This window comes from Semicossyphus pulcher, unplaced genomic scaffold, assembly GCF_022749685.1.
Source record: "Semicossyphus pulcher isolate SPU_LCO1_2020_fin unplaced genomic scaffold, fSemPul1.0.p SCAF_8, whole genome shotgun sequence".
Classification (NCBI taxonomy): Eukaryota; Metazoa; Chordata; class Actinopteri; order Labriformes; family Labridae; genus Semicossyphus; species Semicossyphus pulcher.
In genome coordinates this window covers 1347840-1360854 of record NW_027211759.1, presented here as the reverse complement: position 1 = coordinate 1360854, position 13015 = coordinate 1347840, and the positions used below count along the sequence as shown (strand labels likewise).

At 44.9% G+C, this 13015-nt stretch overlaps 3 protein-coding genes and 1 non-coding gene across 5 annotated transcripts in view; all 4 read right to left on the bottom strand.

Annotated features, from left to right (window-relative positions):
• Window positions 1-174: 174 nt before the first annotated feature.
• LOC138613338 (uncharacterized) lies at window positions 175-2864 on the bottom strand. Its single transcript, XM_069686999.1, has 5 exons — window positions 2713-2864; window positions 2532-2585; window positions 2215-2360; window positions 1590-1848; window positions 175-1106 (listed from the first exon to the last, which is right to left on the bottom strand). Exons 3-5 carry the CDS (start codon window positions 2242-2244, stop codon window positions 769-771), a joined length of 627 nt encoding a protein of 208 aa, XP_069543100.1. The 5' UTR covers window positions 2245-2360; window positions 2532-2585; window positions 2713-2864; the 3' UTR covers window positions 175-768.
• On the bottom strand, window positions 2322-5609 carry LOC138612608 (uncharacterized). The gene is made up of 5 exons (XM_069685968.1): window positions 5207-5609; window positions 4258-4507; window positions 3007-3276; window positions 2539-2585; window positions 2322-2360 (listed from the first exon to the last, which is right to left on the bottom strand). Exons 1-5 carry the CDS (start codon window positions 5555-5557, stop codon window positions 2322-2324), a joined length of 957 nt encoding a protein of 318 aa, XP_069542069.1. The 5' UTR covers window positions 5558-5609.
• trnam-cau (transfer RNA methionine (anticodon CAU)) lies at window positions 5040-5111 on the bottom strand. The gene has a single exon. It is a non-coding gene; the product is annotated as a tRNA-Met (tRNA).
• A 306-nt stretch (window positions 5610-5915) lies between the features above and the next one.
• Window positions 5916-13015, bottom strand: part of phf21ab (PHD finger protein 21Ab) — a 30320-nt gene continuing 23220 nt past the window's right edge. For both annotated transcript variants that reach the window (XM_069685920.1, XM_069685921.1), the window contains exon 19: window positions 5916-12933. In XM_069685920.1, the coding sequence (XP_069542021.1) occupies window positions 12160-12933 (774 nt within the window). In that variant the 3' untranslated portion in view covers window positions 5916-12159. The remainder of the gene's footprint in view (window positions 12934-13015) is intronic.

Below are 13015 nucleotides of genomic sequence, written 5' to 3'. Positions count from 1 at the left end.
ACCGGGGACGGCTGCAACACTTTGTGCATTATTGAGTAACTCAGAGATCAACTGTAAACTTCTGTCTGCTAATTATCAATACCATCTGAAGATGATCTCATCAAACATCGCTCACCGTCACTAGAAGAAGTCAGAGACGACCCCTCCCCGTGAACGAAGCTCAATTATCAACTTCTTTTTGCTTTAATAAACAAAACAATGTACACATGCAGTGTTGTTCCATGAACATGTAACAGTACATGCACAGTAACGCATGGCGCATTTATAAAACAGTGTTTTCTTTCTAACGAGTTCTTACTTTTCTTATGTGTAAACATCGGAGTCAGCGTGCAGATGTCACAGATGCCGTTCAGGCCCTTCATACTTCACTGTTACAGAGGAAGAATGTCTGACAGAACACTTTGTGCAAACAAGGCACACACCGACAGCCACACATGTGAAACATGTCACTTAAAAGAATGAGGAAATAACTGAGCATGTGCAGTTCGAGTGTCGTCGCTCCAGCATGTCTGAGAGGAGGAATAAGACTTGTTATACGAATTTTTCATCATTAAAACTTCTGTTTCTGGCCTCCTGTATTTACAGAGCACACATGACGCTTTTTATTGGACATCAGAACCTGGACACACCTGCAGGATATATGACATCATCACTAGTTTGGAGCCAATCAGAGTCCAGTGTGAAAACTTCTAACGAGGTAGCCGGTCACATTAAACTAACTATGATTCACAGCAGTGTTTTTTCTGTCTGAAGGACCTCTTGAAGTTGTCAGAACTTCAGGCTGCACACCTGCAGCAGGTGGCGCTCCATGTTGTACTTGTGATAAGAGCTTGCACTGTGTGACTTGATATTGTAGAGCTTGAACATCCTGGAGCCTTTGATCAGACCCTTGTCCCGGTGGGTCTTGTCGGCGTGCAGGCGGCAGACGTGGCACCACATCTGGTTGAGACTCGGCGAGTATCGGAGGAACCAGAACATTCTGAGCCAGGACTTCCGGAAGCGAGGAGTCGGGCGGATTTTCTTGGCCTGGTGAGTACCACAAGCCACAGAGCAGCTGGGAGACAACTGGTCCTCCTGATCCAGATCGCCTTCAAGAGGCTCCGCCCCTGAGGAGACAGACGACACAGTCAACCGCTTAGAACTAAGAAACTACGGAAGCTACAGCGCGACCGCAAACATGCAGCCATCCAAAGAACGTGTTACAATCACTTTCTTTAAACACTTTCCTGTCATTATTTAGAGAGAAGAGCTAAGCGTTTCAGAGTTACAGCAAACAAGTACAAGTATTAGATCCAGTCTTTATGCTAAGCTAACCATTTAGCTTCTATAAAACTGCCAGGGATTATACTCAAAGCTTGACTTTACTGCAAAGACCAAAATGAAGAAAAATAATGTGAATTGACGTGATCACCCTTGAGCCTGATCGCAGACACCAGGTCCGTCTCCTGGCCTCACTATCAGAACAGAAATGCTGAACTGTCCCTTTAAGCAGCTGATTTAAAGTTAATAAGAACAATCACAGTTTCATCTTTGCTGAAGTAACACAAAGAAAATCAAAGTGAAAACAAAGAAGCCTCCCTGAAACTCACACTTAGGCACCTCCTCCTCGATCTGAGCCGCCTGCAGGCCCAGGTCCTTCTGTGGTCCTGTGAGACGAAACAACTCCCCCTGCAGGTGCATGACCGCCTTCTGCAGCCGCACACAGCTCACACAGGAGGAGGAGGAGGAGGAGGAGATCTGATTCTCCTCCTGTGCATGCTCCGCAGAGACGGAGGTCTGCCGAGCTGAGAGGGACCTGGACCTGCTGGAGACCTCCAGAGACGCCTGCAGAGTCTCTCTGAAGAAGTCCTGAAACATTTATGACACCTGTTAGAGCATCAGAACCACAACACGAGTGTGTGGAGGGGAGTGAAACCCGGTTAGAATCAGATTTAAAGTGACATCATTGGATCGGCTGGAGATCAGTGACAGGAATGAACATTTAACATCTTTTAACAAATGGAGACATTTAAAACAAAAGCTGATCTGAGATCTTGGAGCAAATCGAGCCGTCAGTTTGTGCAGATGTTGAAAAGCAAACCTCAACTTATTGTAAATAAAAATCTCCATTAAAAAACTTTGTATTTATTTGAACTATATTTTTTCCAGATCTTTCTTTCTATTGTACTTCATCATTTACTGCCAGTCTGAATAACATCTGAATTCACTTCTTACCCTGAAGTCGGTCTTCTTCCCAGCATGCATTGCTTCCTTGTTGGTCTGGCCTGCAGATTGCTGCCTCGTGTTCGGCTGACGCTTCAGGGCCGACAGCAGCAGAGATTTCACTTCTCTCCAGGGACGAGCGGCCGGGCTGCCAGGACCTGAAACACCACGAGAGAAACTCAAACCTGCACATGAAGAGCAAACTGCCATCGAACAGACACAAAAACAGACATGATACAAGGAATGTGCACGCTAACAAATAGAGCAGGGATGAGACTGTGCTTGTGTGGGACTTTGTGACTGTTGGTCCAACAGAAGGAGACATTTACCCTGCACTTTGCTCTTATCGTCTGACGGATCTTTGGGGAACAAAAGCTGAGACTCTGGACGAAAAGACAAAAAGTACAAGCAGTCAGAAAATAACAGGAAGTACAGGATTGTGAAAATATGAACACAGTCAGGATCAATTCTCAAGTGTAAAATGAGGTCACATTTACTAAATCTGCACACCTGTAATCGTCCACCTGCCCAGCAGAGGTCCCTCTAAACACAACAAAACAGAAACAAGATGTCAGACTGTTTCATCAGCATGTGGAGCTGTTCCTCCACATGCTGATTCACTGTACATAACTTTATTTAAACGTCAAAATCCTTATTTAACTATAAATGTAGTTTAAGAAATGTACATCGTCTGTTTGTTCTAAATGTGTTATTTAATATTCAGGAGGAAAAAAGGTGACACTTATAGATTTTATCTTAAACAACTATTTTTGTGATCATCAATTCAAGTTTATTTCTCCTCACCTCCTCCTCCTCCTCCTCCTCCACCTCCTCCACCTCCTCCACCTCCTCCTCCTCCTGCTGCTGCTGCTGCTGCGCCTCCTGGTTCTCCCTGAGGAGGTCTGTTAACGTCTGACGGGCTCTCCTTCACAGTATTTTTTAGTTTCCTGCTTCTCTTTGGTCTCTCAGAGCGGACTTTACGTTCAGTGTGTCGGATGTGTCCTTCATTGTGACCCAGCTCCAGAGACGGAACCCAGTCTGGGTCCCACTCCAGCATCTCGTACGCTGGTTTACCTGCAGACACGAGGATCAACAGCACCCAACTGCTTATTTTAATTAATGATTCATCTATTAATCTGTTATGCTTTGTTTTGTCCAACAACCAAAGAGTGCGTTTGCTGTTCTATGTATTGTAAATACATATAGAAAATCCCAACAATAAAGAGCGTGAAATCATGAAGATGTTTGGTTCTTAAAAAGTGGCTGAAAGTATTTAACCTCAATTAAAACAGCTGCAGATTCATTTTATAATCAATCTTGATTTGTTTTGGGCCGTTACTTTCACATGACAAAAACAAGTCTACTTATTATACCTTAAATGTATTATAACTTAAAAGGTATAATAAGTCGGATTTTCCCAGAAAAATGAAATATAGACTTTTACAAATATAATCTAAATCATCACGTCTGGGCCTCTGTACATGTGTGTGTGAGTGAGTGTGTGTGCAGACCCTTGTGAGACCCTTCCCTCTGCATCTGTTCTGTTGTTTTGCTTTGCACGGGACGTTTTCAGGAGGGGCGCTGTCGTGGTTCCCTGAGCCAATCACAGCGTACAGGTGAGTGTGGGAGTGGTTCCAGTTAGCAGCTGGGCCCTGTTCAGAGCGGCGAACATGGTGAGAGAGCGATGCAGAGTTGGCCTTCTTTCTGTTGGACAGGTAGGTGCCTCAAACCGGGTAGGACAAGCTAACCGGCGGTTAGCATGCTAGTGCAAAGGTGGTGGTGCAGTCGGTGTTAGCTCGGCGGAGTGGGCGTGTTCTCACACGAGAGAGCGAGAGTGAGCTTCTGGTGACGAAGAGCCCAGGAGGAGGGGCCCAGTTTGAATGTATTGTTGACAAAATGCGAAAATCCTACTTATCATACCTTTAATGAAGGGAGGGCTGTCTGATTAGCCTGCATTAGTTCAAACTGGGTGTTCCTAATAGACTGAATACCGTGTGTAGTTCAGGGGCTGTTGAAGAATTCAGTGAAAATGAAAGTTGAACTTTTAAAGCTCACCGGAGTGAAAGTGTCGGGAGCACACTCTCATGGATTTGGGAATGTGGTTGAATGCGATGTCGCTGCGGCCGACAGCAGCCACCCAGGCGGTCCGCCTCCTCATCGTTAGCTCGGATATCTGACCGCCTTCATTCTTCCTCCAGGCGGGGAAACAGTGGAAAGTTAGTCCGTTTGGGATTTTTCTCCCGAGGTGGTCGTGAGAATAGCGGCGGCAGTTTTTAACACAGCAGTTTCTTCCCCCCATGAATTTCTGGCAGAAAGAGGAGTCACCGAGAAAAACAAAACAGAAAACAAAGGGTCAGCCGACGTGTCAACGATAACAACTACCAACAGTTATGGCTGATTTCCCACAACACAGTGCGGCGTAACATCACGTCTCTAAACACTACAGAGTATCTGTTGTGCCACATGACCGAGACGTCGTAGGTTCGATTCCAGCCTGGGAATTCTGTTTGATTTTTAGAGCCCCCTCTCTCCATACGTTTTCCCACCTGCCTCTTATCTTAATGCTCAAAAGAATAATAAATATATTACAAAGAATATTTATTTTTTGTATGAATATATCTCCTACAAACAAGGCACAATCTTACAGGACTTTAAAAATTTGGGACATTTGTAAAACGCTGAGTTTATGTTGCACATTGTGTCAATGCGCGCTGGGGTACAATTTGGCGTTGCTGTACATTTGCATAGCATTGGGTTTGTAAATGAACAATATATTGGACAATTAACACAGTAATTCCAATTCTCAGAGTTATCCACAATGGGAAAACAAGAACCCTTAGCAGAGGATGGTTTCGATCCATCGACCTCTGGGTTATGGGCCCAGCACGCTTCCGCTGCGCCACTCTGCTCGGCAACTACAAATGGATCACAAGAAACTATTTAAAGCAAAAATGACAGGAAGTTGTTTGTGAAAACCTATCAGTGTAAATGGCGACGGTCTTACCTGTCCTCGAGGGCGTCTCACGCCTTTGCGTTGGACAAAGACAGTCCCCAGTTCTTCTTCATTGAAACAACTAGAAGGAACGGCAGTTTCTCTCAGTCTACACTCCTTTACGAACGCCTCGGAGTGGTTTAATTCAAAGTATTCGTAGTCCTCCGGTTTGAAATGCAGACTACAAACGCGGAGGTTTTGAAGACTTTCCGGATGGATGTCCTCTCCATATTTTGGATTATTCACTGCCCTCAGCCACTGTTTACAACGCTCCGGATCCTTCACTGGCAGCTGATAATAGCTTACCCCAGCGCTCGGTTTCCTCGAGTCCTCACACTCGGGAACAATGCAGGTCGACTGCATCGCGACTAAAGAGTTTTTGTGAACGACACACGTAAAACTTTCTGCAACTCAAACAAACACGTAACACGGTCCGCTTTTCTAAGCACACCGGAAGCCGTGCTGAAGCCTGTCCAATAAGAGCAGCATGGGCGTGGCATTGAAAGGAAACTAGCCCGGTGCATTCTGGGTGTTGTATGTGATAAGCAAGAGGGAATATTCTCTCTCTCTTATCCTCTTTATTTTCTCCGGTTATGGAGCACAATTTTTAAAGATATTTGCGTCTTCATTTTGATGGTCATGCAGGTGAATTTTAGTCTGATCTTGCTCTCCCAATCAGCTTAAGCCGTTTGTTGCAGTAAAGTCGAGGGACGAGGCACGCTGCTTTTCACAATTTATTAACAAAATGATAAAATAAATAAATACAAATTGATCAAATGCTCCTAATATCAACTCCTCCCCATGTTCCCTACAGTATTTCCTAAACACTGCATACAAAGAATTCATCACAGAAGAGGCTCAATACAGAGGTAAGAATCCCACCAGACCAGTCACAATGTCAGGCCAACAGAAGACACATCTGGAACAGAAGTCAAAAAAATAAACACATTCCTTTCCAAAATCATTATGAAAAAATACAAACAATTATACAAATATTCAGATTGTGTAATTACCAATTTACACATTATTCAGCACACCAGGTGAACTTTTTCTTTATTCATATCGCTACAATGCATCTCACCAAATGGAAGATAAAAAAAGACTTCTTTTATTTTTTATTTATTTTTTTTGCACTCAACACACCCCCAATGGAATCAGCTGTGGATGAGGTAAGAAGCTTCAGGTGTACAGTTGGGTCCGGACAGGATGGATGGTGAGCAGTAACGACGGGTTGATGTCATGTATCGACAGAATACTAGAAGGCCACAATCATGACTTGATCGCTTTAAAAGTAAAAGTCAGAGGGGACTACAGGATGCTTCCAGCACACAGGAAACTGGACATGAATGCATATAAGACTTCCTCCAACACAAACTGAGCAGCTCTCAGCTGCCCACAACATGGTCCTCTTCCAGCTTGGTGAAAGCACACGAAGCTGACGCAGAAGTTAATTTCCAAATGATATGCACCGACAACATAAAAGGCTTCCAAACAGAAATGCACATGTGCAGTGTTCTTTGGATAAATTCACTGTTCGAGCTCGACTAATAGAAACTGTGGACTTTTTTCTGAGAAAAAACAATGACACAATTTAGACATGAAGACTTGATTGATCGAGCCCCCCCTAAACAGCCCTGCTGGGATCCCAACATTCAGCGTGGTGCATTAGCCAAGTTCTATTTAAAAACTAGCGTCCGTAAAACATGATGTCAGGAAGAAATGTTTCTAACGTGGAGCAACCAGACTGTTTAACACCTAAACTGCACACGTTTGGCATCAGGATGCCAGCAAAGAAAGAAAAGGTGACTTGAGTTTCACATAAAAAACTTAAAAAAACTAATGCATATTAAAAAGGTTTGACAAATCTTGTATAAAAATTTGCATAAGAAGGCATGCGTTCCACCAGACAGAGTGGACAGATGTTGCTAATTGGGTCTAAGTCTGCCCATCAGGGTGCGGGTTAGTTTGTTCATTCCAAATGCACACAGGCTCCGGCTCACATGACCTGATTTAGCAAACTCATCCCTCCTCCCAAAACACAAGAAGAACAAGCACAGCACGGAGGGAACGATGAACGGAAACAAAAGAGCTCTCGAGTAAAATCCGGAGCGACACTCGTGACTGCGATTCCCGACGGATCCCACTTTTTTTCACTCTGATAATAATACTGGTCAAACCAAAAGTGCATCACAAACAACTGGCTGTCACACCCAGCGAGATCGCATCATGACCAGATTTTCACCAAACGACCTCTGACCTTTGCCAGCGTCTGCAGCGATTTTTTTTTTTCCTAATGTAAAAGTTAATCACGTAAAAAGGAAAATAAAACACATTTAAGGCAACTCCTATAACAACAAAACACTATCTGGTCAATCTAAACGGCATTATATGAAATGTAGTTTCCACTTGCATTGACTACTGGCAGCCTGAGGTGAAGGGACCGGGTTTGTGCTCCAGAGATTCAGGGAGCTCGGCGGGATGGGACAGACCAGAGGAGGGTGGGGCGGGTTGAAGGGTCATCTGGAGGGTTAGTAAGGATCTACAAGTCACAGTGCAAGTCAAGAGACAAATATTATCTGCTGTTTGAAGAAAGGCACTCGAGGTACCTACTGTACAGAGGGAAAGGTCCAGTTTGTCTGGAACACAAGTTCGGGCTCGTTCAAAGAAAAACTGGATGACTGCTCTGCTCTCTCCATGAGTGAACACGTGTCGACAGAAGAACAACATCCTCCCCAGTAAGCAGACGAAGAACATAACACACAACAAATGGAATTCATAAGGACATATTGGGGACATATGAGTTGCCATTTTCTGTTAAATTGCAGTCTTTTCGTCTGTGTTCGAATGGCTAAACTCTTCTTTAGAGACAATGACAATAATCAGACAACACTGTGGCCAAACGTGGAAATGTTACACAGGTTTTCTCTCATTACTTTTTCTGGGATCTTCTGAATGAAGGCAGTTTGTACAGCTGATGTCAAAGAAATTAAGTGTTGTGTCAGATATGCTGATTCAGTTACAAGAGTCCATATGATATGAAAAAGAGACACAGTCGCCCAAACACTGACTCACCCCCACAATCGTCTGCACACACTGTGTCCGTCTGTGCACACGCTCAGCAATGAAAGCGTCTTTGTTTCATGATGTTAAAGATGATTTAACCTACAGCCATGCTAACAGCTCGGCTAAATGCTAACATAAGCATGCTAATATGCTCACAATGGCATTCGCAGGTTAATAATTTACTACGTTCACTGTCTTATTTTAGCATGTTAGCATGCTAACTTTAGCTGATTAGCAGTAAACACAATGTGGAACTGAGGCTGAGGGAATGTCGTTCTGCAGGTACCTGGGCACGAAGCAAAGAATTAAACGCATTAAAATGTTGTTAAAATGTTGTCGAGGATCACCACAGTTTGTACAGTTCATCCTGGGGGGAACATGAACGTGTGAACCACATTTCATCACAGTCCACCCACAGGCTGTTGACATTTTTAACTAAGCAAAAAGACAGAAATGACCCCCATGGAGAAGCACGAGGATCACCAGAGTCCTGAGGAGTCATCCTCTGAGGACCACGAATGACTTCACAAGATTTCATGGTAATTCATCCACAATGGCAACGCTCTCATTTTGGTGTTTTGCAGGTATTTCAGTCTGGACTGGACATCGTCACCCTGAAGGCAAAGCCACGAGCATGGCTGGAAATCCCTCTTCAATTAAACAGATAAAAAACTAAAAGCCGTTTAAGACAATCTTGTTAATGAGAAACACGGTCGGGGGGGTGAGTACGTGCGTGGACGACTGTCCTCCAACATAGCAAAAAGAAACGAGGACAAAAAAGCATGAACAGAGGCACCGTTAATGAACAGACCAGAGTTTGTTAATGCCCCGTACCCAACAAGAAGCCAGAAGTCATGATCAGTTCACCAGACAAAGACAGACCCCAACTGACAGCCACCAAGCCAACGAATAACAGCATCACATTTCAGCCCAGACATGCTCCAGAAAGAAAAGAGATGCACTAGTCTAACTGTGAGGGGGTGTTCTGGGACAGCCCAGCCCCCACCCCAAAATATGAACTAGACTTGAGCCTTTATGTCAGACAGAGGTTTGTATTTCCTCCTAGAAAAATATTGGCAATGTGGGGATAAGTCACATCACAACAAAGAGATGCATACTCTGTTTAATTCCATATTAACATACAAAAAGCTCTTCAGCACTTCTTTGTAATGCAGCAAGCTTGTGCTTTAATCTCAGGATTTGTGGTATTGTCCTTTGAGATCCGTCTGAAGGAGAAGGTTCATACAACAAATCCCTCCTTTCAAGGAAAAAAAGTTCCTTTAATGTTATTGTTTAATAAGCTCTCCTGTCTCAATCTGGGACTTCCAATTTCTGAAATGGTAGCATCTATATCTTACAACGCCAATGATTTGATCTTTCAATACAGTAAGTGGACTTGTCCCTGCTGAATTTGGATACAACATCATTTTGGCAGTTCAGGATTCAACAGAAATGTACATAATGCAAAGATCACCACTTCAAAAAGAGGATTCCTTTGTGTGTTGATAATGCCAGTCCAGCAGGTTCAGGAACAGAAAGCACTTATTCTGAAGACTAGGAAGACCTGAATATCTTTTCCTATAAAAAAGAAACACAGCCCAGATATAGTTTGTGTGTTGACATTGCAATATTGCAACTTCACATTTAGTGCTCACAGTTGACACACTTGACTCACGAATGAAAACTCAATCACTACACTTGACCGACACCACTGAAAACATCTGTTAGGCTACCGTGCCTGTTCGACCTCGTCCTTCGTACCTGCTGAACGCGACGCTCGGCGTCTTTTCTGCCTGAGCTCAGGGATACAGGTGGGGCAGGAGGCGGGGGAGGGGAAGTTAATGGGGACTGTTGGTTGGTGGGGGACGTTTGGTCATAGACTGGGAGAGGGTAGAGTCCTCAGGTAACTGGGTAAAGATGGTTGGGGTTCCAGAGGGAGGTGACATTGGATTGTTAGCGGACTGGGGATGGAGCATTTCCGTTTATGTCACTAGTGGAAAGGTACTGCTATTGGTCCATAGTAGCGGGAATGTTGGATGTCAGGGACACTGGTTTAAAGGTGTTGGAATTCTTTGAATGAAGTGCTTGTCTGAAGTTAACTGGGAATGTTGGTGGTCAGTGGAGGTTTGGTTAGTGGCAGACTGGTGGAGGGTTGACTCCTCAGATAGGGCGCTGGGCTTCCATGGTTAGGATGTCAAAGTTTGATTGTATGTCACTAGGGGAATGTTTTACTCCATAGGACTGCTTGTTTAATAACTGGACACAGTTTAAGTTTTGGGCTGATTCGTAGGTCAGAGATGTTAGAGGCATCTGTAGGTTTCCTGTTAGCTTTTGAACAGGGCTTAAAACTTCACTTCTATACCAACGTACCAAGTGGTGGGGCTTTGGAATGTAGTCACCCCGTGAAGGGTACTCCTATTGGTTGAGAGGGAAGGGAATGTTTTTGCGTGACTGGAGATGGTTTCAGTCGTTGGCTGAAAGGGTGTTAGGGACGCTGGTTTAGTGCTTGTCTGAGGTAAACTGGGGTTGTGGGTGAGTAGGAGACGTTTGGTGTGAGTAGGTTTAGGTTTAAGTCACTATGAGAAGGCTGTTGACGGCTGTTTGTTTGGAATCATGAGCACATTTTAAGTCGTTTTAAGGATCAGTTGGAAGTCAGGGATGTTCATTTAAAGGCTTCTGAACAAGTCAAACAAGGTGTTTGTACGATTGTCCAACAGCGTCTGAAACCTAACCCCTGTAGGTACCAACGAGCAGGGGCGGGTCTGTGCCTGAGAACCTTGGGTTGTAGCTACTAGTTCAACGATACTACGATGAGTTGATAAGAAAGGGAATGTTGTTCGGTTGACTGAAGATCGTTTGAGTTGTTGGTTGACTGGATGTTAGAGATGAGTCTGAGCAGTGTCTGAAAGCTCACCACCTCAGACCTTTATGACACTGCAGTTAAGGGCGGAGTGTGTCTTTGTTAAATGTTCCTAAACTGACGATCCAAAAATGTAGTGAGTGACAAAGTTGGACACCGTGAATGTCTCTGAGAGACAAGGGGTCAAAGGGTACTTCAGGACTTTAGTTCCCAAGCGTCAGCGTCAGTGGATTGTTAAACTCAACTTAAGCAACTCAATTTATGTCCCCAGCCTTTTCTTTGCTTCGTGTGTACAGACGAGGGCAACACAGGGACTCAAAGTTTGTGCTGTGATCCTGTTTCTTGAATTCATTGCAGCTCCCCTTCTCTCAGCTTTCAACAAGTTTGTCTCAGGCATTGTCAACCTCTCTGAAGAGGAAGGCCACATTGGATTGCTGGCGGAGGGTAAGGAAAGGAAGGACTGAAGGTTTTTGTTGGCTGGAGATGGGGGAGTTGGTTGAAGGGAAGTGGGGCTGAGGGGTTAAGTTATGGAATTGCAGAATTTTAAGGTTTTTCACATTAAGTTCATTAGGACGAGGGTATGAACAGGCTCTCTTTTCAGTACGCATACTCTATCACAACACTGCTTCTTAGACAAGTAACCCCTGACAGATGTTTGGTTCCATGTTCTCCGTTTTCTCAGTACCCATGTGGACCCATTTCCCCATCCAACAAGAGAACACAGGGGCCACTATAACAGGCACACACTGGTGTGATGATGAATTAAATCTCCCTTTGAGCATTCCCACCACTGACGTCTATCACTAATTGGCATGATGACACTGGTGCGTAAGCCTTCCTGTCCCAGCTCTGTGGGTGGAGCAGCCTACGTCTTCCCAGAGCCATGTGACTTGGGCTGAATATCTACCATTGACACAGTCTGACAATACAATGCAAACAAACAACATTTATACAGATTGGCAACTTCAGGGCACCGTGCGGTGCAAGCAAAAGTCTTTTTTTAATATATATGTTTGAATTCCCGCAACTCAAGAGACAAGCATTACTTTTTATTGTCCAAACTGCTGACAAGAGCTGGCAAAGAATGCTGGGAGGGTTCTGAGGTTTTGCTGTTGTTGTTGTTGTTGTTGCTGCCGTCACTGTCAGTGATCTCCTCCTGTTTCTTCTCCACTGCTGTCTCTGGAGGGTTGACGGCAGCCATCTTGTTCTCAGAGTTGGTGGTGGCGTTGGTGGTGCAGTCTCCTGCAGGGCTGTGGTCAGGGCAGGCTGGATCAGTGGTACCGTTGGTTGTGGCAACAGTCGCAACCACTGGGGAAGCGGGAATGTCAACCACCGGAGCTGCCTCAGTGTCAGGCTTGGCCACAACCTCTGCCTGGACACCAGTCCCTGTGTCACCCCCTGCCCCTGCCCCGACACCTGCCCCTGCACCTACAGCAGGACTGTTATCTGCTGTTGGGACCGCGCTGTCTTCTAGCACAGCCTGGCTTTTGGTTTCTCCTCCTGTTGCTGCTGTTGTCTGGTTGTTCCCTGTGGCTCCATGCTCCTCTTGTTTGTCATTTCCATCAGCATTGCTGCTGGCTGACGAGCCCCCATCTTTTACTTTCTCTGCAGGTTTATCTTCTGTTGCAGCTTCAGAGCTGACTGCACCTTCAGCTCTGTCCGGGACCCTGGCACTGATGTCCTTACCGTCTGTCTCTGCCAGAGCTTGGTTGAAATTGAAGGCTTGTATGAGGCGAATCAGGTGTTTGACTTTGTCCAGGGACATCTGCATCTCTTTCTGACGAGCCAGGATGCTGTTTTTGGTCTCCATGCATTTCTGATGGAAGAAAAACAACATGGTTAGATCTGGCACAAAGCCACAGATGTTAATGAGGGAACGATTTCAGGGAGCGTTGTCA

Coding starts and splice junctions, on each gene's coding strand:
- LOC138613338 (XM_069686999.1), bottom strand. CDS start 2,244: ATGCATGCTGGGAAGAAGACCGACTTCAGG. Junction 1,849..2,214: donor GGAAGAAGACCGACTTCAGG/GTAAGAAGTGAA, acceptor TAAATGTTTCAG/GACTTCTTCAGAGAGACTCT. Junction 1,107..1,589: donor CGAGGAGGAGGTGCCTAAGT/GTGAGTTTCAGG, acceptor CTGTCTCCTCAG/GGGCGGAGCCTCTTGAAGGC.
- LOC138612608 (XM_069685968.1), bottom strand. CDS start 5,557: ATGCAGTCGACCTGCATTGTTCCCGAGTGTGAGGACTCGAGGAAACCG. Junction 3,277..4,257: donor CTCCCGACACTTTCACTCCG/GTGAGCTTTAAA, acceptor TCGTGTCTGCAG/GTAAACCAGCGTACGAGATG. Junction 2,586..3,006: donor AGGAGGAGGAGGAGGAGGAG/GTGAGGAGAAAT, acceptor CTTTTCGTCCAG/AGTCTCAGCTTTTGTTCCCC.